Consider the following 22,144-nt stretch of genomic DNA (forward strand, 5'->3'; position numbering starts at 1 on the left):
AAGAGAAAGAAAGTTACGTATATAATGATGCAATGTTATTTGTTCAAATTGAAATTTCCTGAAGAGCCCGACCCCTTTAACTTTAGAGAAACTTGAAATACTAAAGCCCATCTAATGCACATTTACACTTAAAAGTTGAACTAATACCAATCTAGATTGTTTATAAATTGTGTTTTGTATTTATACAAGGTATATTATAAACAGGTGTCAGAGTACCAATATCAAATTATTGAGAAGTTCCCAATTTGTGTTTTACTTCCAATTCTTTCTTTAGAACAATTCGTGTACCCGATTGATTAAACTCAAATAATCTAAAGTTATATCTAATTATAATAATGCCAGTATGTTATAGTTTTTGTTCAATTGTTATTTGTTAATTCTTTGATGTTTTAGTCCTTATACTAACATGGTTTTTCAATGTTCTTTTTCAGGCTTATCATTCTACTTTTTTGATCGATGGTACCCAAGATCGTATGGTAGGTAATTTCGTATTACTGCCATTGAATTCAAAATATAGAGGCCCTGCTTATCCTGCCAATTCTGATTATGATATAATTGATGAATGTTTAGATTTGTTCCGTGCAAACTCTTTTTTCAAGAATTTCGAAATCAAGTCTCCTGCTGATAGAGTTTTAATCTATGGTATATTATTTATTAATGATTGTCTAAGTAATTTAAAACCAAATACTTCATACAATGAAGCTACCAAAGTACTAACAAATGTAGCACTGGATAATGTTAAGGTCCCTGGTAGTCCTGGTTTTGGTTTAAACACAATTTATTCAATCCCTGTACAGGACCGTAATCAAATGGATTTATTAACTTCTTATATTCAACAATTCCGTCAAGAATTAGCAATGAGATTGTTGGAAAGAATTTATGCGCAATCAAAGGATCATCCATCCAAATTCTGGTTATCCTTCACAAGAAGAAGATTTATGAATAAGTCCTTATAAATCTATAATATTAATCTAAAGATCTTTTAAAACCAATATATCATAAAAAAAAAGGAAATTGTTCTACTATATTATAGTCTCCATTAAATATTTGTATTTACAATTTTTATGTACATGAATTAAGAAAGTAATAATAATAAAAATATAAAATCGGCATAGATTTATTTGAATCTGGCCCGAGGATGTTGAAGAAAGTTATAAATAGAGCGTCAAAATTATTACTGTTTCTGTCTTTGATTTTCTTTTGATTGCCTTTTAGTGGCATTTTGAAATAATTTCAAGGCTTTGTTTTGTAACGCATCTGTACTTCTCTTAATATCATTGACATTTAATTCTTCACTGCTTTCATTCCCTTTAAACTTATTAATCAGAAGCCTGACTTGCTTTAGTTCCTCTAGAATTGGTTTGTATGACTGCTCCAAAGAAATAACTTTCTTATATTGTTCAAATGCACGCTCAGTATCACTAATCATAATATCGGCTTTAGTTATCAATTCAACTCTTTGTCTTACTATATTATCTTTCTCTTTATTCTTGTTCCCTTCTTCTATCATTCTATTAATCTCTTCTTCTGTCAATCCTGAGTTTGCAATAACTGTGATAGATTGTTCCTTTCCACTGCTTTTTTCAGATGCTGACACATTTAGGATACCATCTGCATCAATATCAAAAGTCACAAATATCTGAGGTTTGCCCTTTAACATGGGTTCAATTCCAGTCAATTTAAAATCACCTATTAATTTGTTATCAGAAACCAATCCTCTTTCACCTTGATATACTTTAATATCAACAGCAGTTTGTCCATCAACTCCGGTGCTAAAGACCTCAGTTTTCTTAACAGGAACCGTAGAATTACGTGGAATCAGTGGAGAAAATGCACCTCCATATGTTTCAATACCTAATGTTAAGGGTGTGACATCTAATAACAAAACACTCTTGATTTCACCAGATAAAATACCACCTTGGATTGCAGCACCTAGTGCAACTGATTCATCAGGATTAACCGATGTATTTGGCTTCTTCGAAAATGTTTCTTCTACTAACTTTCTTATTCTTGGCATTCTTGTCATCCCACCAACTAAAATAACGTCATCAATATCTGAAAATTCAATATCTGCATCTTTTATTGCCTTCCTCACTGGATCAATTGTACGATTCATTAAATGCATGGTCATATTATCTAACTCTTCTTCGGTTAACTTTAAATGTATATGTTTCGTCTTCGTTATAAATGGAATATCTACAAATGTTTCCGAAACATGAGATAAGGCAATCTTAGCCTTTTCTGCAGCTTCCCGTATTCTTTGCATTATTTCTCTATTTTCTGTAATGGGTTTTTCATCCAATGTGGAATTTTCATTGATAAACGAATCTATTATATGCTTTACTACAACATTATCAAAATCTTCACCACCCAAGTGTGTGTCACCATTAGTTGAACGAACTTCAAATACTCCATCTTCTATATCCAAAATTGAAATATCAAATGTACCACCACCTAAATCATAAACTGCAACTATGCCGGATTTATCTTTATCATCAAGACCGTAACACAATGCAGCTGCAGTAGGTTCATTAACTACCCTTAATACATTCAATCCCGCTAATCTTCCTGCATCTTTTGTAGCTTGTCTTTGAGAATCATTAAAATAAGCTGGAACAGTTATTACTGCTTTATCAATAGTTTCATCAAGATAATCCTCGGCAGTTTTTTTCAATTCCTTCAATATCACAGAACTTATTTCACTTGGTGAAAATACTTTACCATTTTTAGCGGATAAATATGCCTGACCATTCTGGGGTGAAGGCACAATCTTATATGACATGGATTTAATATCTTTCTGTATCTCAGTAGAGTCAAAAGATCGACCAATAAGTCTCTTAGTTGCGAAGAAAGTATTTTCTGCATTGATACTTGCTTGATGTTTAGCCTTATTTCCAACTAAAAATGAACCACTACGATCAACTGCAACCACCGAAGGTATTGTCCTTTCACCATCAGAGTTTTCAATTATTGTCGATGATTTTTTATTATCAGAATCTTTAATATATGCAACCGCACTATTAGTAGTCCCCAAATCAATACCAATTACCTTAGTGCTTAAATATTTTGAGAGATTAGAAGGAATAAACCTGCTTCCTGGTCTCTTAACACTTCTATTGAAGAATAACATTGTTTTTTAAACCCTAAAAATAAATTACAAATCTAGTTTAACATCATATAACCCCTAAGGACCTATTACTATCCCACAATTTGACAATTCTTATTTACTTCAATATATTTTGTACTTGTAGTCATTTTTCATTATATTATTTTATATGCTTCATATTTTCTAATCCGTCTAAATTACGTATGTTGCGAAATTAAGAATTAAATACACCCATAAAAACTTAAATGTCAGACTCACCCAATATGTAGAATTGATATTTAAAGAAACTAACAATTAAAGAATTGTTTTAAATGGTTTCATATTTAAACTCAACTGGATAATAGTCAATTAGTAATTTAACTCATGATTATTTATTATTACATTTTCTTGCTTTATGTAGATATACAGATGAATTATTTATTTACAAGTAATGATGAGAATGTTACAATGTCCTTTTAAATTGTATCGGAATACAGTAGATACCAAGCTTTATATGTTTTATTTGGAATTAATTTATTATTTGACCAATCTATTTTGTCGAAGTACAGTCCTAATTTTGACATTGAACATCTTTGGAGAAACGGAATGATTCCGTTATTTAATTCCTGATAAACAGAAAGTGTGTCATCATCGTCTCTAACAGTTCTAATGTTTCCTAGATTATCAATTAAACATTTATGATATGATGTATCATCTTTTTGATTACCAATTGCCAACAGACAGTAAATATCTTTTGTGATGTCTGATATATAGAAGGTTCCGACTTCTATTCCGCGTCCAACTGTAGCAAAGGGTAACGTCAACGAATATTGAAATGAATCCACTACATTTGGATTCCTATTCCTTTTTAATTCTTTTAAAATTTCAACTGCTGTCTCAAAAAAAGGAAACTCAAAGTTTAACCTGCCTAGAAGTTCGATTTCTGGTGATTGCAAATAGTAAACTATTTTTCTTATATCTTGTTCACTTCCGTAGCTTTTAATCTTTGATATTTCAAAATATAAATGTATAATCCGTTTATCTATGGTATTCTTACTAATTGAATAATTATCATTCATGACTTTTACTCTTGGTGTTCGTCTTGACTTCCACCATATTGTATGATTACATTTAGAGAGTACTTCATTCTTGAGATCTTCTTGCAATTTATTGACACTAAGAGGTTTGAAAATTTCCTTTGTATATATTGAAAAGTTTAATTGGCGTGTTTGTGAGTCAAAATGTTTCTTTATAATCTTCTTCATTTGTGGCTTTTCTATGACAATTGCTTGTTTATCATCCTTTATGAACACATAACATAAGTGTTTCCTTGATTCATTTCGAACAGTTAAAAAAAATCCACACATGACACTATCAACATTATATATTTTTAATGCCTTTTGAATTATCGATAATTTATGTATAGATAAACCTTTAGTCTCTCCAGAATAAACTCTAACTAAACTACTGTCTTCTATTGCGTATCCATTATAATTGAAATCTCTCTCAAAGAACTTGTTATTAAAGTAGTTCGATATTACAAACAACTTTGATCTTGTAGATATATTTGAAAATATTTCAATAGAAGTGTATATTTCCTGGATATGAGATTTTAAATCGTTAAATGCCTTAACTCTATATTTTAACAGAGTATCAAAACTAGGGTCCAAATAAGAAAATAGAAGAAGAACATTTTCTACATCGCAAGTAGAATTTTCGTTCTTTTTTGGATTTAAAATATCCTCGAATAATATATTTAATCTCATAGAGTGTAAAACTCTTTCAGCAAGTGATATAATTTCAAATGATATCTTGTTATCGCATTTTGTTGGGTCTAACTCGGTTAGATGGTATAAAGATGACATTAAACGTAAAGTATCATACTCATTACGAAAGTCCGAAAGTTTACCAAACAAAAAATCTAATTGATCTACAAAATTAGTAAGTATTTCAACTAATTTTTTTTCAATTAATATCCTGTTACAATAGGTTTCAAACCAATTATATTTTACCACACCATAAAAACCATTCTCACAGCATAATTCCTCATGGTTCAACCAATAGTCATAACAAATTTCTCTCCACAATATCGAGGAAGTCAAACTTCTATTCAATGATCTACTACACAATCTAATATTCAACAGATCATTACATGTTAAGTATTTTGACACACCTAACCAGATATCCAGTGGAAATTTTTCAATGCACATTAGCCAACATTTACAATCACCATATAAATCTCAATCACTTAAAAGATCAATGATTCTTTATTAATTACAATATATCATACATAAAAAGATATCAAGTAAGAGATTTAGAACCGAACCGGATCGAATTATACATTTTACTTCTATTAAACAAATCTACCTCATCATTCAATGATACCTTGCTAATTTCCTTATCCAGATGATTCCTCCTCTGTGATGCTTGTTATCTTCATTTTTTTCTTCTTTTATCTACACTTTTTCACTACAGGAGAATGTGAAATACTTTAATAAAAAGAGATCAAGAACATATAAATAGAATCAGTTTTAAAAAATTAATTAATGAGTTAGATATTACATCAGATTGGACTGAGTGAGAGTGATTAAGGTTTAATTGAATGGAATTGAAGGTATAACTATTATTGTTACTTGTTTTGCGATTATTCTGGGAGTCGGGTTTTGGGTTTTTGTATTTGACACTTTTAGTAGAATTTTAAGATACCATGTTTGCAAAAGCATATTATGGAGCACCTGCTGCTACTGGTAATAAATTGAAATCATCGGTGGTATATTTTGATATTAGGATCAATTCACCTTATAAAGATATTATACTTCTTCAAGGTTCTCCCTTAGAAATGGAACCTTATCCATTGAGTGGAAAGCTAGTTTTTTCTCTTAGCGATGATATTACAGTTAAAAGGGTTTCATTGAAGTTTAGTGGGATATTTAAATTAGAATTCCTACAAATGGGCAGATATAAGGATACAGGGAAATTAGCGAGTATCGTTAAAGAAAAGAAAATAATTTTTGAATGTAAATGGGATAATTTATTAGTGTCACCTCAGGGTAAAATTACAATTGGTGCAGACAATGTCTATAACGAAAGATACAATAACAATGGTACTGGTGCATTGGGTAGGACTTTTTCGAGTTCATCAACAGGATTGAATAAACTTATTAAAAAGGGTACTTTTTATTCTAGCAGTGTATTAGATCTACCAGTCAATGGAGCTACTGGAACCCCTTACGAACATATGGAAGATGAGTTAAAATCATTGTCGTCCTCCACTTCTATCAATTTTAATCTACAGAAAGGGAACTATGAACTACCTTTTAAAATCATGCTGCCTAGTGAAATACCAGAAACTATAGAAGGTTTGCAGAGTGGTAGTATTTTGTATAGTTTTGAAGGACATATTGAAAGAAGAAAAAAATCTGGGATGCCAATAATTATTAGAGATGAAACTGATTATTCAAACTCAAATCCAAAATCTGCTAATGTGAAAACTTATTCTTACAGGTATCATAAATATTTTAGAGTTTTTAGAACTTTAAGTTCAGATAACTTTGCAATGCAGGAGGAAATGAAAGTTGGAAATTCATGGCCTGATAAGTTACAATATGAAGTGAGCATTCCAAGCAGAGCTATCCCAGTTGGAGGGATTACACCAATCTCAATAAAAATATTCCCATTCCAAAAGCATTATATTCTTGAAAAGATAGGTGTTACATTAATACAATTTTATTCAATGAAAGATTCATCTGGTCAGTTATACAATGATGAGGTTGTTGCACTAAAGCAATCTATGACAGATTTTGAAGGTTTTATAAAGATCAATGAAAGGACAGGTTCCCTTATAGATAAAGTTGAAATTGATTCTATGATTAAGATGCCAGATGATTTAAAGAAAGCAACTCAAGATTGTGATATTATCGGTGAAATAATTAGAATACGGCATAAACTTGCAATTCAAATAGTAATGAAGAGACTGGCTTCAGATGGTACAACAAAAATGGTTGAAATCAAAGCCACGATCCCAATTTTATTATTCATATCACCTCAAGTAACATTAAAAGGAAGATACGTTGTACTGGACAACAATTCTGGCCGAATTCATTTTAGATCAGGAAAATTTGTTACTTTGTTTGATAACAACAATTCTAATAATCTGATGACGGAGGCTGTTGTTAACAATACTAATCCAATATTTGTCGATAATACCCCACCGCCAAATTATCAAGAGAGGACCAAAGATAGACTATTGCAGTATAGTACAACCCCATTACCTTATGAACAATTCACCAACACTGATATAATAGATCAATTAATTACAAATAATAATACTGAACAAGACAGGATCACAAACGAAATCGAAGATGAAAATAATAGAGAAGGTACCACAAATAATATCATGCCATTGAATTCTGTGCCCACCTATGATCAAACGATGGACGAAACAACAATTGGAGCTAATAACACAGTGAGAAATTTTTACGTTCCAGCCGGTCCACACGCTAGTGGAATTAGTAATTCCACAACGGTCAATGCTAATGTCCCAGGGAGCACTGCGAATGGCAATGTTGATGGAAACCACAACATAAATACATTTATGAATTCTTCAAATGAAGAAGATGAAACCAATTTTAACTTACAGACTAGTACAGACAATTCCGAAACGTTGGTTGACAGCTCCAATATTATTCGTGAGGAATTCGCACCGAGTTACTCTGATTAAGGTCGATAAACAATTTTTTACCAATTAAAGGAAAAGAAGAATCTACAACGTAGATAGCGAAAGTAGAGTTTTCTATACTATCATCAGAATTAGCTTGTCATTTTAACTTCTTTTCTTTTTCAGTTGTTTATCTTACTGTATTGATTCATATAAATGATGTTGAAATAAAATTTAAGAATTGGACTTTAAATTTTATCTTACGAAAGAATTGCGTAGAATCATTACATGTTGCATAGGTTACTTACTCAAATGTGTGTTAAACAACTTTGTTAAGTGTGTTTTATTTTCTTTGTTCTTTAAAATATTGCGTCTATGAATCTAGAAATGTATCTGTACAAAGGAAAAATCTGATAGAATTTATATTTTCATATTTGACAAATATTTCTTCTCAGAAAAAAGCCAGTTTAATTTAACCGGGTATACCCGTGCTAGCTTAATCCAGTTCGCAAGTCGTGGGAATGTTTTATTAGTTTACTGGTTTATGTCTCTATCCTTGAAGTTTTACCTAAATGGATTATCTACAAAATTTTGAGAAAAGAGGATATAACATTGTTTATATCCTTTATCCGTTCCTTATTAATTATTCTATTAATCAATTTCTTCAACCCAGATGAAACTGGTGGAAAAGCACAGTTTTAATATATATTAGAAAATTACCAAAATTCTCAATAGTAATGAAAATGTTGATTGTTTCTTTACCAACAGGTTGTCATCTTTCGTTGTTGCTCCTGTTTATTTTTTTTTTGTTGCCCACTGTTATTTCCATTTTCTGCCTTTATTATCTCAGATTGAATGATCGGATGCCTCTTGAATGCTTCCTAAACTGTTTTCCGAACTTTAATATATCAGTTTAGTAAGATCACCGCGAAAGAATAATCAATATGTTTTACTTGTCTCTATCTCTCTTTATATTTTAGTACATGTTAGTAGGAATATCTGTTTCCTCATTTGTGTCGTAAGGTTCATCTCTAAGCATCGTTTCTTTTTTTCTTATTTGTCCCACATTTCCCATTTTTAATTCTCTAGCCGCAAACTCTAAATTTTTTGTGTTCTCTTCTCTATTTGTAATTCTTTATAATTCTTTATAATTCTTCTCTTGTTTCTTTTTATGTGTTGTTCTTCTAAAATTTTCAAATTTTATTAATGGGCGTACGTATACTTCTTCTCGAAATCACCGAAGCAAAGAATTAAGAGGAAAAAGGACAAAAATGTGGAAGATTACTGCAGGTGCTTCTGGTAAAAAGTCATATGCCAGTTCTGATTCTGCTTTTTGTTGTTTCGGCTGCATCCTTTAGGGACAAAACCATTATTGTTCTTTCTAAAAACGTATTGCACAAGCCATTATCCAATCGTGCCACAAAAAAGTTTTTCTTTGTATTGCATAAATAAAAAAGAAAAGAAACAATAAAATACAAAATTCAATGTAGTATCGAAAAAAGTGTTATACGACGCTTTACTAATTTCTGAGTAACATTCTTAGAAGAGTGAAAAAGTGTGGTGTTCGGAGATTAACAAAGACACATAGTACATTAGGTCATCTTCTAAGTATTGTTAATTCTGTCTTAAAAGATATAGAGATATAGTGAATAATAATATTGAATTATTACTGTATTGATCCGACAAACATTAGATCACATCTACTTGAATTATTATTTTAAGGAAACATGGAGTTCAAATTACTTTTCAGGATGACATATATATGACGTTATAGATTCTGAGACGAATTTCTCTACTTCCTTCTCTGATAGATTTTACTGTTATCATTACTCTTAATTTAAGAGGCAAGGTTTGTGAATGTTAAGAAGTTTACTGTTCATAATTTCTCCAGGGTTTCAATATCAAAGAAGAAAGATAGAGAAGAGAAACAATTGAATCCTTTCAATAATGGCCTTTATTGTATGGAAAAGAAACAAGAATATCTATCTTTAAAGAATGAAACTCCCTGAATATTGTATTACATTGTAGAGGAAAATTTCAAAATTCAACTCTAACTCAAGAGAATTGAAACTAAAGCCTTCTTTTCCTTGTTATGGTAAAAAACAGAGTAATACACCCTAACATAGTCTAGCCAACTAATGATATTATATTATACTTAAAGAAAGGGACAATCACGTAAACAAGGCAGGTATGGATATAATATTACGAATTTTTCATTTCGTTTATATCAAATCATATGCTGTTCTGTTTTACAGCATTTGTGGCTTTCCTATCTGAGAAGCTCAGTAAAAGGTTCCCCCTTAGTGCCTATAATTTTGTTTCGCTGACATTGTTATTACCAAAAAAAAATTACTTTGTCATTAATTATTAATATCTATCTTACGACATAAATATCCCAACTTAACACTGTCTTTCTTAATTGAGAAACTGAGGAATAGATCGTTGACATGCCACTTGCTTCTGGATCTCTATTAATAGACATTCCTGAGATAATTCTTCGTATTAAAGGTTTCTTCTAATTGTTTTTTGGGTAGAATATTTTCTATCTTTGGCTTTTACTTTTGTCAAACCACACCTTTTAGAAGCACATGCTTCGATAACAACAAATGAACTCTAATTAAATAACAATGATGATGATGTTAATGAGCATCATCATGCTTGCTTGATTGATATTAAGGTTATTTGTTTGGAGATAAACAGACACGGAAATAATCAAATTTATATTTGAAAACTCGCCTACATCTTATTCCGGAGATACAACATCGCAGTTAGGAATATCTCAGTGGTTTAATGAGAACCTAAATTATTAATAAAACAAAGTAAACAAGATCAATTACACAAATAAGTAGATTCGATTATCTCAGACTATTTTTAATTGCTGTTTTGTTTGTGAGGCATTGTAACAGCAATCGAAAAAATTATTTTTAATTGTAAATGTTTCGGATAATAGAACATATTACTGATACAATGAATACAATATAAATTGGTTAATTATAATTTGTTCTATTCTCTTCCAAATTTGCTACTAGGTTTCTTAACCATTCCTCTTTGTACAAGAATTTCTCAATATACAGGAAGGGTTAGCCCCTTATATCCCATTGTACACAATGAACATTGTCATGATAGATGTCACAGATCTTGTGTTCACATACTTGTCAACACGTTAACAAATATCATTGTTTCGATATAGTGGAGAAACTAGAGGAGAAAGGTCAAGAGAAGAAATAGTGATAGAAAGCTACTCAACTACCAGTACGACAATAAGGATGATAATATTAACAACAATGACAACAACAGCAATAGCAATATCAACTTCAACTGCGGCATCGACAACGGTAGGGATAATAAACACCAGAACAACGATACTACCAACAACGGAGCAAAATTTTTTAAAAAAAAAATAAAACACATAAAGATGAAGAAAAACTAGATGAAGAAATTAGAATTTTTGAATGACATTAATCCCTCTCTTGTTGTCTCTACCATCCCTTGATAGAAACATTTTTGGAGGTTTAATTTACCATTTGACAGATATCCGAATCTTGTATTAAAATTATAGTGATAGATATTTTTAAATATATTTTTATATATCTTGCCTATATTCCTTCGATGCTTCAGACAAATTTTGTAGCTAAATGAATTTATGTTTAAAAAAGGATAAAAGACGAATATTACAGTTCTTTTTCTTTTTCCTGAGTGGATGCCAAATCCGTTGTACCCTATCTCCTACCACTATAACACTCAATCCTTTCTTCTCTCCATCATAAGCTGTTCCTACCAACGAAACGGATAGAAATGTACACACGACCAATACTTTTAGTTAACAAACAGTGGTATACTAAATTGCATATAAAATTATTATAATCGTCAGATTTTATTATTCATGAAATTTTCCAAAGTAGAAAAAAAACTATTGTTGTGCATATTATAATAAGAAGAATCTGATACAGCTTTTTCTTATTGATGACACCATTTCTATCGAATTGATTACTACTACTACCATTGCTTCTTCTGCTCCTTCTCCTTCAACATTATCTCCGCAGTATTTTATGCTACCCATTCATTATCTTATGAATTGAATAAATATAGAAGTCTAAATTTCCATTTCAAATCAAATAGAAAAGCCCTCCTAACCCAACGATGTATGAGATAAAACATAATGAAAAAAATTTGCCCTTCCCCTTCTCTTCTTTTCCCCTACAATTAACTTTCTGTTCCACTTACCGAAAAACATTCGAAGAACTTAAAGCAACAATTTGATTGGGAAATAGATACTTTTTGTTGCAACATTCCAGGTTTAATGTACTCTTGCAGAAACCCAGAAATAAGTTTAAATGGCTGTGTTTAAACTACTACCAATTACCACACATCTGTTTAGAGGTTTATGTATGCATGCCTTTTTATTTAGCTTATCAATAGTTTTCTTTGCTTCATTTTCTCGTACCAGCTTATTAATAATATTCGAAATTTCACTTTGTTTCTACAAGTTATATTCGGTGACATCTCTAGTACAGCAGTGTATTAGTCAAGGTGCAACACGAACAACAATAACAAAAGCAATGTTAAACTGAAAATTTTGTTCTTTTGTATGTCTGTGTTTTATCTACTTCTTCTTCATTTTTATTTCCATTTGTCTTGCCTTCTAAAAATAGTTGTGACAAGCCTGCAGTAGCCAGTTTATAACCTTGATCTGTTAAATAAATCAAGCCTGAGATATAGGAATTTAGTTCATTCATTCGTTGTCTTTTCTTATTTTTAGTAAATAACTAGAAATATGACATTACAAGACATATGTTCTCTTGGGTTTATGTAGCCATATCTCTTGGGGGGAAAGGGAGAGGGGAAGGAAGGGAAGAAGGAAGGGAGTTGAATAGTTAATATTAAGTATTAACGTTTGAAGAAGGGATTAAACATAGTTGATATTTCCAGGTAACTCTACCACAATGTCTGTAAATTTCCCTTAGCGTTTCCATTATTGTAGTGATTGTTACCATTTTAATATAGTGCTAACATTTTTCAATATCTTGAAATTAAAAGTTTTTCTTTTTTGGGGTATTGGGTTTCCAATAAGGTATAATACTTTTCTTTTACTATTTTAATTTTTATCAATTAGTAAAATCTTAAAAGAGGACAAGTAATGTCGATTAATAACAAGCAAAGGTAGAATCCTAAGGAATATACCAGTAATCTTTGAAAATTTTGCGTATAGGAGGGATTTGTTACTACTCTTTTTTATGTGATTTTTTGTAAATTTAGTTATATATACTTTTGTTATGTAGTTGAACGTACTATATGTATATGTATATGTGTCAAGAGAAACATACACAGACTACCAGATTAGAGGGACACTGAATCGTAATGAATATCTAGTGTTCTGTTTTTTTAAAATAGCATTTTGTCTTTACTCTCTTCCTTTTCCTGAGTTTGTTTCTTTTTCTCTACGGCTGTTTTGTTTTATCTGGATCAAAAATTCGATATGCAGAATTGAGGTTGTCGATTAGTTTTTTGTCTTTTGATTTCCGTACACTTAATTCATATCTTCCGTAGTATCATCATCATCACCATCATCATTATTTAATGGAGTTTGAACCCCTTTGCATGAACACTGCTCCTACATTACAGGGCATTGACTAATTTGTATTCTATGCGTTACCTTATTTTTTTTTCGAAGCAATGAAAAAACTTTGACAGCTTTAGGTTGGGCCTGTTACTACGTAGTTTCTACCTATACAAGATATATATAGTTTGTATTTCTTTGTTGGCTGATGATAACAATGTACTAGATATTTCCGTATAATTTGTTCTTGGATTTTATTGTTCTCTAGCTTAAGTTGTGGTTTTCTTTTTTGTATCTTGAATTTTATTTTGTTTAAAGAAGTCCTAATGGAAGAAAGACTTCATCAAGATACAAGTGGCTTTTACAGTAAATTACAGGGAAGTGAATATAACAGGGAAACCGAATCTAATATGGGACATTGTTGTATCCTTGTTCGATTTTAAAACTATTATTTCCTAGTTCACCTCAATTTGTTGCTGGGAGCAATGCTGTCCGATGAAATAAAGTCTAGTTTTCTTCTTTTCATGTAACAATATACTTCTTCCTTTCCAAAGAAGGTTGTTTTAGGATTTAGTAATCCTCCTTCCTGTTTAGAATTTCCCTCTAGAATCACTACAAATGTGTGTGTGGTATTTTATACGCTCTCTTGATTTATTTTAAATAGCTATAATTCTTTTTTAATTTTTTTTATTGACTTAGCTATTCTTTCCAATCACATATCTGTCTGTGGAACTTTCTCACTTGCCTTCTTTGTATTTGATAGTAATTATTTTCTTGGTTTATTATTGTTCTCCTTTAGATGTTGTTTTATCTTGAAATTTATAGATATCTATATACTTTTTAACTAACTAGGGATAAATCTAGGAAACTCAATAGAGTTTTTAACATCTTGGTATGGGAGGAAGTATTGTTATTTTCACCATTTCCAATATTGTTTTACGACATTATCATTTGTTCGATCCTGGTTCGCTGTCTTCTCAGTACATGCCTGCTTGCTCTTACTAATTAATTAACTAACTACCTAACTACCTTAATTTATTTTTCTTCAGTTCGAAAATAGTTTTGTCTCGCTCTTCGGCTTTTCTCTTATATTTATCACCTTGCCAATTGTTTCCGTAACGCTACTGCTATTACAAATTTATTGACATATAAATTATTCTTATTTATATATAACTGACATATAATTTAATAGGTTTTAGATATCGAAATACTGATCATATTTTATCATTATTTGGAATTAAATTTAGACTTCATTTGATTACTCTTTTTTTTATTAAAAATATTTGACTATTTCCATTTATTTCTTAAATCCGAAAGTTTTTTTACTTTGACTGGTTGATTACTATTTGAAATAGTATTTAAATAAAGTTAAACTATAATAAAATACTCGCATTGATTTGTATTTCAAATGTGCCAATACTGGAAATTTATTAACTGACTATAATTCAATTGAAATATATTTTCAGCTGATTATCATCATTTAAAAAGATCGTTAAAACTTAAAACACTATAATTTTTTTTGTCACCTTAATATTTTACTTCAATTTTAATTCCCTGCTTTGATCTTATTGGTCATTACAACATTTTTATACTTATCGAAAGTATAGACAATATGAAATCCTCGACCAATTGGAAACATATTTGTTCCTACTGCAATAGAGCCTTTTCAAGGTCTGAACATAAGGCAAGACATGAAAGGTCGCACACAGGAACAAAACCTTATGAATGTAAAGTGTGTCTGAGAGAGTTTGTTAGACGTGATTTATTACAGAGACATATTAGAACTGTTCACAAATCTTTGTTGTTATCAAAAGCGTCAAAACGACAAGATCATGGTAATAACAATAATATTAGTAGTAGTAATAACAACAATGACGATTCCGTTAAAGAAAAATCTAATGATAATAATAGCAATAATTCAAAGGAAGATTTGTCTGCAATTTCTGAAAAAATGGTTAACTCACTAAATAAAAGAAATTTCTCAAATTCAAATTTGATTACTTTAAAATTTCAACCATATGGTTCAAAAGGTTATAATGAAATTATATCTCCATCACTTTCCAAAAATAAAAGCTTTAAAAGGAAAAGTTATTTAGTAGAACTACAACGATGCATTACTATGAACAATGAAAGATTACAAGTCCCAATTGATTCTCTCTCAACTTTCTATGACAGGGGTTTAACAGAGCTAATGAATTCATTACCCAATCATAATTTTAACGTCAACTCAAAAGAAATTGTATTTGTACTAATATGCATAGGATCAATGATAACCTATGATCCACAGTTCAATGACATTTGGAATGTTACTTGGTATTCATTCTTAATTTCAGATGTTAAAGATGCACAGCCTAATAAAAATTTTATTCCTATGACAGTTTTGTTATACCTAACGCTTTCGATCGAATTTTCTCTAAATATATGTGATGAAACAAAGTCAAAAATAGCATACACTGAATATTATAAAAGATTGACTTATTCGATATCGAACAATCAAACCTATAATGCCGAAGAGTTAGAACTAATGTTACATATATTTTCAAAGTTAATCAGAATCCTTGATGTAAGGACAAATGACGACTCAAATTCACAAATCTTATATATATATAACTGGTTCATGAACCAGAAACTTTCCGATAATGGTGAAACCTTGATCTATTATATGAAGCATTTCCTTTCTATAAGCAATGTTGTATTACCCATAAGAACACTAAACCTTCTGACCGATGCCTTTTATTGTGAATTCTTATTACAATATCCAAACTTCCAAAACATTATTGAATACAATACGTCTATTATATTATTATTAAAAATGCATATACATCTGATAAATGGTCAAAAATCAAACATTCAATTAGAGTCTTCGATTGAGAAATTCTTTTCGACATTATCCATTAAGACAATTTCTCAAAGATTTTGGGTCTTATTAGAAATTTGTTGGTTAGATTTCTTAAAATACTACAGTATCCTATCGAATTCAACTCCAGATTCCAATTGGTTGCTATTCAAAAGTCCAGAAGAACTTTCGCTTTATGAAAGTATTGATATTGGGAAACTTACTGATAATTTTATTATTCCGACATTAGTAGTACTCTCTATTTTCAATTCTCAAGAGAAGAATTTTATTACAGAAAGAATGCTACCTTTGGTAATGGATGTGATTGAATTTCAAGTAAAACTATTTGCTTCTGAAATTAATAAGATTGCAAATGGCATAGATTTAACTGTATCACTAAACGATTGTACTTTAAAGCTATTATTTTCAGCTTGGACAAATATTTTATATCAAGAAAGAACTAATAATGGTGAAAAGGATTCTGATGAATTATTAATTGTTGGGAATTTTGTGACAACCTTTATTCAAAACTCATTTAATGGAAAGACGATGAATCATGCAAATGCCTCTTTGTCATATCATTATTTCATACGTGCAATAATGAAAAATTTGAAAGCAAATATCTTAATGGACAAATTAATAACTTCAAATAATGAATTTACTCAAGAGTCTAAATCGATACTAATTCGAATTTGGGAGAATTTGCAATCAATTATAAAGCAATATTGGAACCCTCCGATAATACCACCTTCTGTAGATGCTAACGTTATTATAGAAAAGGAAAGAACGTTATCAAGTCCGACAGCATCAAACGCAGAAGATTTTGAACCGAAAAGTATTAAAATTATTTTGCCGTTACCAACAGCTATGAATCTTGAGCCATCGGGTTCACAAAGTACATATATACCGTCCATCAATCATGTACCTCAATTGCAAAGTGTTGGTATGGGATATGGGCAAAGCTCTAATTCTCTAAGTGTTAATTCGAATAGTTTGATTAGGAGTACTTCCTTTCTTGGAAATCCTTTAACGCCTGTATCTATGGAAAAACAACAGATAAGCATGTTTGACAGTGAAGCTAATAAATCTGTAACCAACGGTTTATCGATAAATTATACCGGAAACCAAAGTAATCAATTTCAGTATTTGAACATTAACAATAGCATTAATACAAATAGTACCAGTATCCCTGCATCAGTAGGTCATAACAATAATCAAAATGGACGTTTACCTTCGACGACAGAGTTATTTGGTGATTGCATAGAATAGACTTTATTTAACTGACATTTGCATATAGCTTTAATATATGCAATTAGAGTTATTTGAATTATAGCTATATAATTATATTTCTCTATGTATATAAAAAGTGAAAATATTTCAAAATAACATTAATTTAGAAAATTATACTACCATACAAATTATATTAGTTTAAATAAGATTTTTTTTTATTTTCAATTGATATCCAATTCACCTAATAGACGAAACCTAAAATTTTACCAGAGACATGCTTTCTTCTAGCTTCTTCATGGTCCATAATACCGGCAGAAGTAGTAAGAATAACGTAACCAAATTGTCTAGCTGGCAATAAGTTAGCAGTCCATTTTTCAATATCATCAATCTTGACATTGAATCTTGGAGAGATAACACCACATTTGTTCAATCTACCATTTAGTTGGATAACAATCTTTCCTGATCTGTGATCATCGACGTATTCGAATTCACCAATGTAACCTACAAGAATAATTTAAAAAAACGTTAGTATCACTATTGTGAAATAAAAAAACACTAATTATGATGACAAGAAATTCATAGAAAAATTTAATCAAATGTAAGTATTCAAGGTTGAAAAGATGCATTACCGTAATTCTCAAAATTTAGCAAAGATAAATAAAGAAATTGTTGAAGAGACATTGCAAACCAATCAAGAAAATAACTGGTTTAACGAGATGTCGAGGAAAAGTAAACGGTTTGGAATACTGACAAAATTTCAAACCGTGTAAGAAGCATTTCCACATTCATTCTCCCGGACACTTAAAAGACAGTATGGGACTGAAATGAAATCCAATAGGAAGACATTTTAGCATTTGACACTATCCGATCAAACCATCCAGTTATCAGTCCGGGATCTAAAATATTAATAATATACGCAATCGCAAAATCTCTTTAACAACTTCAATATCTTTCAAAATTTGGAATTGAAAAGTACTTGTAATACAGCACAACCTATAATAAATACATCGCAATGAATAAATTTATTATGAATAATATAATTTCTTCTCATCACATCATTGTAAAATCTTTAGTTAAAATTTAAAACATACCATGTTTTTGGATGACTTGTAAGAATTTGATGATAACCTTTGAAGATGGTCTGATTAAAACTTGACGCTTACCAGTTTTTTCAGCGTTGTTAATGGCATTTAAAGCATCAGCTAAAACAGAAGTACGAGTCATTGTTTAAAATTAACTAAAAAAAAGTATGAGTGAAATAGGAAACTGTTAGTACTAAAAAAAAGTATTTCTGGGATTGCAAAGCGAAGCATTAGAAACCAGAAATCCAATGGAAAGATTACGATAATTTTACAGGCCAAGTGAAGAGAATAAGATATTATTTTAAATTGTTCACGTCAATTTTCAAAGTTAACAATGATATAGAGAATAATAAGTGTCCCAAAAGAAAATATTCGACATTCAAATGTGAATACGAACTCTCAGGATTTAAAATTCTAATCGAGATGATGAGATTCATCTACTAAGTTGAACAAAGGTATCATAGACATGTACTTTAGTAAGAATATTCAAGTTCTTCAGAACAATTGAATACTTATCCAAAACATTACTTGTAAAAACTAAACTTAATGTACAGTACAGTTGCTATGATTCTGTCAACAAATCAAAGTATAAACCACTTCTGCGATTGCGGAAGAAGAAATTGACTATCGGAACAAAAGTAAAATAATATATATGATCTCTTAACTCTCACACCTGAGTTCCTTGCAAAAATAATACTAGAATATCTTTCGATAAAACTACTATTTCTTCGATGCCACACTATAGGTACAAATCACGGACAATAAATTTTCTTGGATAAGAACATTTATTATCTTTTAGATCAAACTAACTACATACATGTAATATGAGATGTGAATTGGCCTAGTGTTGGTTATCTTGTATAAATAGGAAACAAAAAATAATTGAAATAATACTGACTATAACTAGTTAAAGTTAATGTAACAAACAGTACAGAGAATGATGAAATATTTCATAGAATCGTTCGGCTTTTATATACAATTTCGAAAAGTTTCAAAAATTTCGAATTCGACAAAAAAAAATTTTTTTTTATTGTTTTCAGTTTCTTGTATATACGTAGATAGTGATGATACTCGAGTGGCTTACAAGTGTATAAAGTTACTGTTGTTGTACAGCAGGTTGTTAGTACTTTGTATTCTCCATTACCAAAATTGGCAGTCTATGGCCGGGTTACCCAATCACATTAGAAAATTGTAGAAATTGAGGTGGTATAGATAGATTGGATTCATCTGGCGTCACTAGGGTTAGTATATTATACAGACTTAAACTTGTAGGTAACTTAATGGTAGGATAAGATATGATTTCTTGTACGAGTGTATTCATTGTGATTGTTTCTTGGTCTTTATTGTCTGGTAAATTGGTATATTTAAACTTACCATGTTTAAATGGGGTCGCTAGTAGTGGTTCTGGCAAGGAACTGACGTTTCAGTACTTGTTCACGTGACTTCAGATAAATTTGTCAGCTGCTACTCATAGTAAGAAATATGACTTTAGTTTAAAATAGCATCCATCACACGCTCTTTGGAAACACTGATACAAATTCAAGATATATTGTGGAGTATTTTTAAGTAATTTTTAATCCTCAATCACTGTTCTTGTTGTCTACTTATACATACTTCTAACTCACATAGAACCTATTTATAGACTTACTGTCACATATCATCTAGACATGTGTTTTAGATTGGAAGATTCTGGTTTAAAGCAACCTATTACCCTGCCTTTCTCTTTCCAACTTACTACATTACAATCGGCAAGATACGAAATACATATTACTTTCTACGTAACAAACGATGGTTTCTATGTAATTATTAAATAAAACTCATTTATTAAATAAGTTCATGCTGATATTTAATATTGGCTTTATCTATAAAGCACTTTGACAAGTTAATAAAAACTATAATATAACGTATATTTGTTGTTCAATCAAATCAAGAAATCCACTTCAACGTTCAGTAACTTCGGTAGGGATGTCTTCCAGTGAAAGAGCATGTATGTTATGTGGGATAGTACAGACAACTAACGAATTTTCAAGAGAAGGTTGTCCAAACTGCCAAGGTATATTTGAAGAAGCTGGTGTCTCTACAATGGAATGTACCTCACCATCTTTTGAAGGTTTGGTGGGTATGTGTAAGCCAAGCAAATCTTGGGTAGCCAAATGGTTAAATGTAGACCAAAATATCCCAGGCATGTACGCTGTTAAAGTTGATGGTAGATTGCCTATCGAGGTTGTAGATTTGTTACCACATTATAAGCCAAGAGATGGTAGTCAAGTCGAATAGACAAATTTATGTCATGGGGTTTATAATAACAATAGTATACATATAATTGCATAATTCTGCTTTTGTTTATGTCATTAGTTGTAACGTTGTGTAATTTTATATTATTTTTTGGTTGTATATTTTGTAATTTAATGCATTTTTGAAAATAAGTGAATATGGTACTTGTGCTTTTTCTCTACTATCTTAAAAGATAATATACCGATTAAGTAGGGCTATTAACTGCTTCTATATCCTTTTTGCTTAGATATACGAAAATATACGGTATAGAAACTAATATCATTTCGAAAATATAAAAGTTTAAAAAATTGAATTTAAAGAAGTGATTATGAAAGTAACTAAAGAAAGATAGAAAAGATGTGAAATTGCTAATAAAAACATATCAATTGGATATCTACTACAGATGTTATCAAGGGCTTTGTGTATACGACCTGTAAGGCCTACTACGTTGTCTATCCTGAGAGGGAATACTCTCAAATCACCAAAGTTTTCAACTATATCGTATGTTGCTGAAAATTTTGAAACTTTACATGAAGCTTCAAAATTACCATGGCTAATTTTAATTCCAGCAACAACAGTCTTAATGAGAACGTTTTTAACATTACCATTGAGTATATTACAAAGAAAAAGATTGGTAAAACAAAATGAATTGAGAAACATCGTATCATCAATATCACCGGTGGTAAAATTTAGATTAGCTCAAACTCAAAAGCTTACACCTGAGCAGATAACATATTTATCAATGAAAGAAACTAGAAAAAGACAGAAGAAACTATTTAAAAAATATAACGTAGATATGTGGAAAAATGTACTATTACCATTAGTACAAATACCTTTATGGGTAACAATTTCCTTAGGTATAAGGAAACTTACGGATGGCAGCACTACACTAATTGAAACGAATAACATATATAATATATTAGATGTCAGCACTGATTTGAGTTTAGCATTAGATTCGGCTCCTTTTTTGTTGCCAATAGTACTAGGTACTGTGTCATTAATTAATGTTGAATATAATGGAATCATGTTCAATAAGAGAAACTTTAAAGGTTATGACAATACGAAATTATCCAAAACCACACAAAGCATACTGACTGTATCAAGATTAGGTAGTATATTCATGATGGGTGTTTCATCACAAGCATCGATTTTATTAACCGTTTATTGGATAACATCTCAAGTGTTCTCTTTAATACAGAACTATATTCTTGATACTTTATGGCCGTTACATAATAATGACACTAACATGTAAATATATACTGCATATTTATGGAAAGGAAAAAGAAAGTACGATTGTTCTATAGTGAATACGATAATAATTTAAATTTATAGATTATAATTTACAAAATGACTACTCATTTGAAATATAATTAAAAAATATAATGAAATTTAATATAAATAATGACAAAATCATGATAGTACC

General features: G+C 30.3%; 8 protein-coding genes across 8 annotated transcripts; 5 read left to right on the forward strand and 3 right to left on the reverse strand.

The window, feature by feature from the left end:
* Positions 1 to 335: 335 nt before the first annotated feature.
* On the forward strand, positions 336 to 956 carry ARC18 (Arc18p; the record flags this gene model as incomplete). Its single annotated transcript, XM_001643283.1, has 2 exons — positions 336 to 341; positions 432 to 956. 2 exons carry the CDS (start codon positions 336 to 338, stop codon positions 954 to 956), a joined length of 531 nt encoding a protein of 176 aa, XP_001643333.1.
* Positions 957 to 1,174: 218 nt separating this feature from the next.
* On the reverse strand, positions 1,175 to 3,130 carry SSQ1 (Hsp70 family ATPase SSQ1; the record flags this gene model as incomplete). The annotated part of the gene is made up of 1 exon (XM_001643284.1): positions 1,175 to 3,130. The coding sequence occupies one exon, from the start codon at positions 3,128 to 3,130 to the stop codon at positions 1,175 to 1,177; it is 1,956 nt and encodes a 651-aa protein (XP_001643334.1).
* Positions 3,131 to 3,561: 431 nt separating this feature from the next.
* MDM30 (SCF ubiquitin ligase complex subunit MDM30) lies at positions 3,562 to 5,295 on the reverse strand (the record flags this gene model as incomplete). Its single annotated transcript, XM_001643285.1, has 1 exon — positions 3,562 to 5,295. One exon carries the CDS (start codon positions 5,293 to 5,295, stop codon positions 3,562 to 3,564), a length of 1,734 nt encoding a protein of 577 aa, XP_001643335.1.
* A 497-nt stretch (positions 5,296 to 5,792) lies between these two features.
* ART5 (Art5p) lies at positions 5,793 to 7,805 on the forward strand (the record flags this gene model as incomplete). The annotated part of the gene is made up of 1 exon (XM_001643286.1): positions 5,793 to 7,805. One exon carries the CDS (start codon positions 5,793 to 5,795, stop codon positions 7,803 to 7,805), a length of 2,013 nt encoding a protein of 670 aa, XP_001643336.1.
* Positions 7,806 to 14,911: 7,106 nt separating this feature from the next.
* Kpol_472p10 (uncharacterized protein) lies at positions 14,912 to 17,404 on the forward strand (the record flags this gene model as incomplete). The annotated part of the gene is made up of 1 exon (XM_001643287.1): positions 14,912 to 17,404. One exon carries the CDS (start codon positions 14,912 to 14,914, stop codon positions 17,402 to 17,404), a length of 2,493 nt encoding a protein of 830 aa, XP_001643337.1.
* A 202-nt stretch (positions 17,405 to 17,606) lies between these two features.
* On the reverse strand, positions 17,607 to 18,589 carry RPS22B (40S ribosomal protein uS8; the record flags this gene model as incomplete). The annotated part of the gene is made up of 2 exons (XM_001643288.1): positions 17,607 to 17,866; positions 18,457 to 18,589. The coding sequence occupies 2 exons, from the start codon at positions 18,587 to 18,589 to the stop codon at positions 17,607 to 17,609; spliced, it is 393 nt and encodes a 130-aa protein (XP_001643338.1).
* A 1,823-nt stretch (positions 18,590 to 20,412) lies between these two features.
* SPT4 (transcription elongation factor SPT4) lies at positions 20,413 to 20,724 on the forward strand (the record flags this gene model as incomplete). Its single annotated transcript, XM_001643289.1, has 1 exon — positions 20,413 to 20,724. The coding sequence occupies one exon, from the start codon at positions 20,413 to 20,415 to the stop codon at positions 20,722 to 20,724; it is 312 nt and encodes a 103-aa protein (XP_001643339.1).
* A 400-nt stretch (positions 20,725 to 21,124) lies between these two features.
* Positions 21,125 to 21,973, forward strand: COX18 (membrane insertase COX18; the record flags this gene model as incomplete). Its single annotated transcript, XM_001643290.1, has 1 exon — positions 21,125 to 21,973. One exon carries the CDS (start codon positions 21,125 to 21,127, stop codon positions 21,971 to 21,973), a length of 849 nt encoding a protein of 282 aa, XP_001643340.1.
* Positions 21,974 to 22,144: the final 171 nt, after the last annotated feature.

Source organism: Vanderwaltozyma polyspora, genomic scaffold (assembly GCF_000150035.1).
Source record: "Vanderwaltozyma polyspora DSM 70294 KpolScaffold472 genomic scaffold, whole genome shotgun sequence".
Lineage (NCBI taxonomy): Eukaryota > Fungi > Ascomycota > Saccharomycetes > Saccharomycetales > Saccharomycetaceae > Vanderwaltozyma > Vanderwaltozyma polyspora.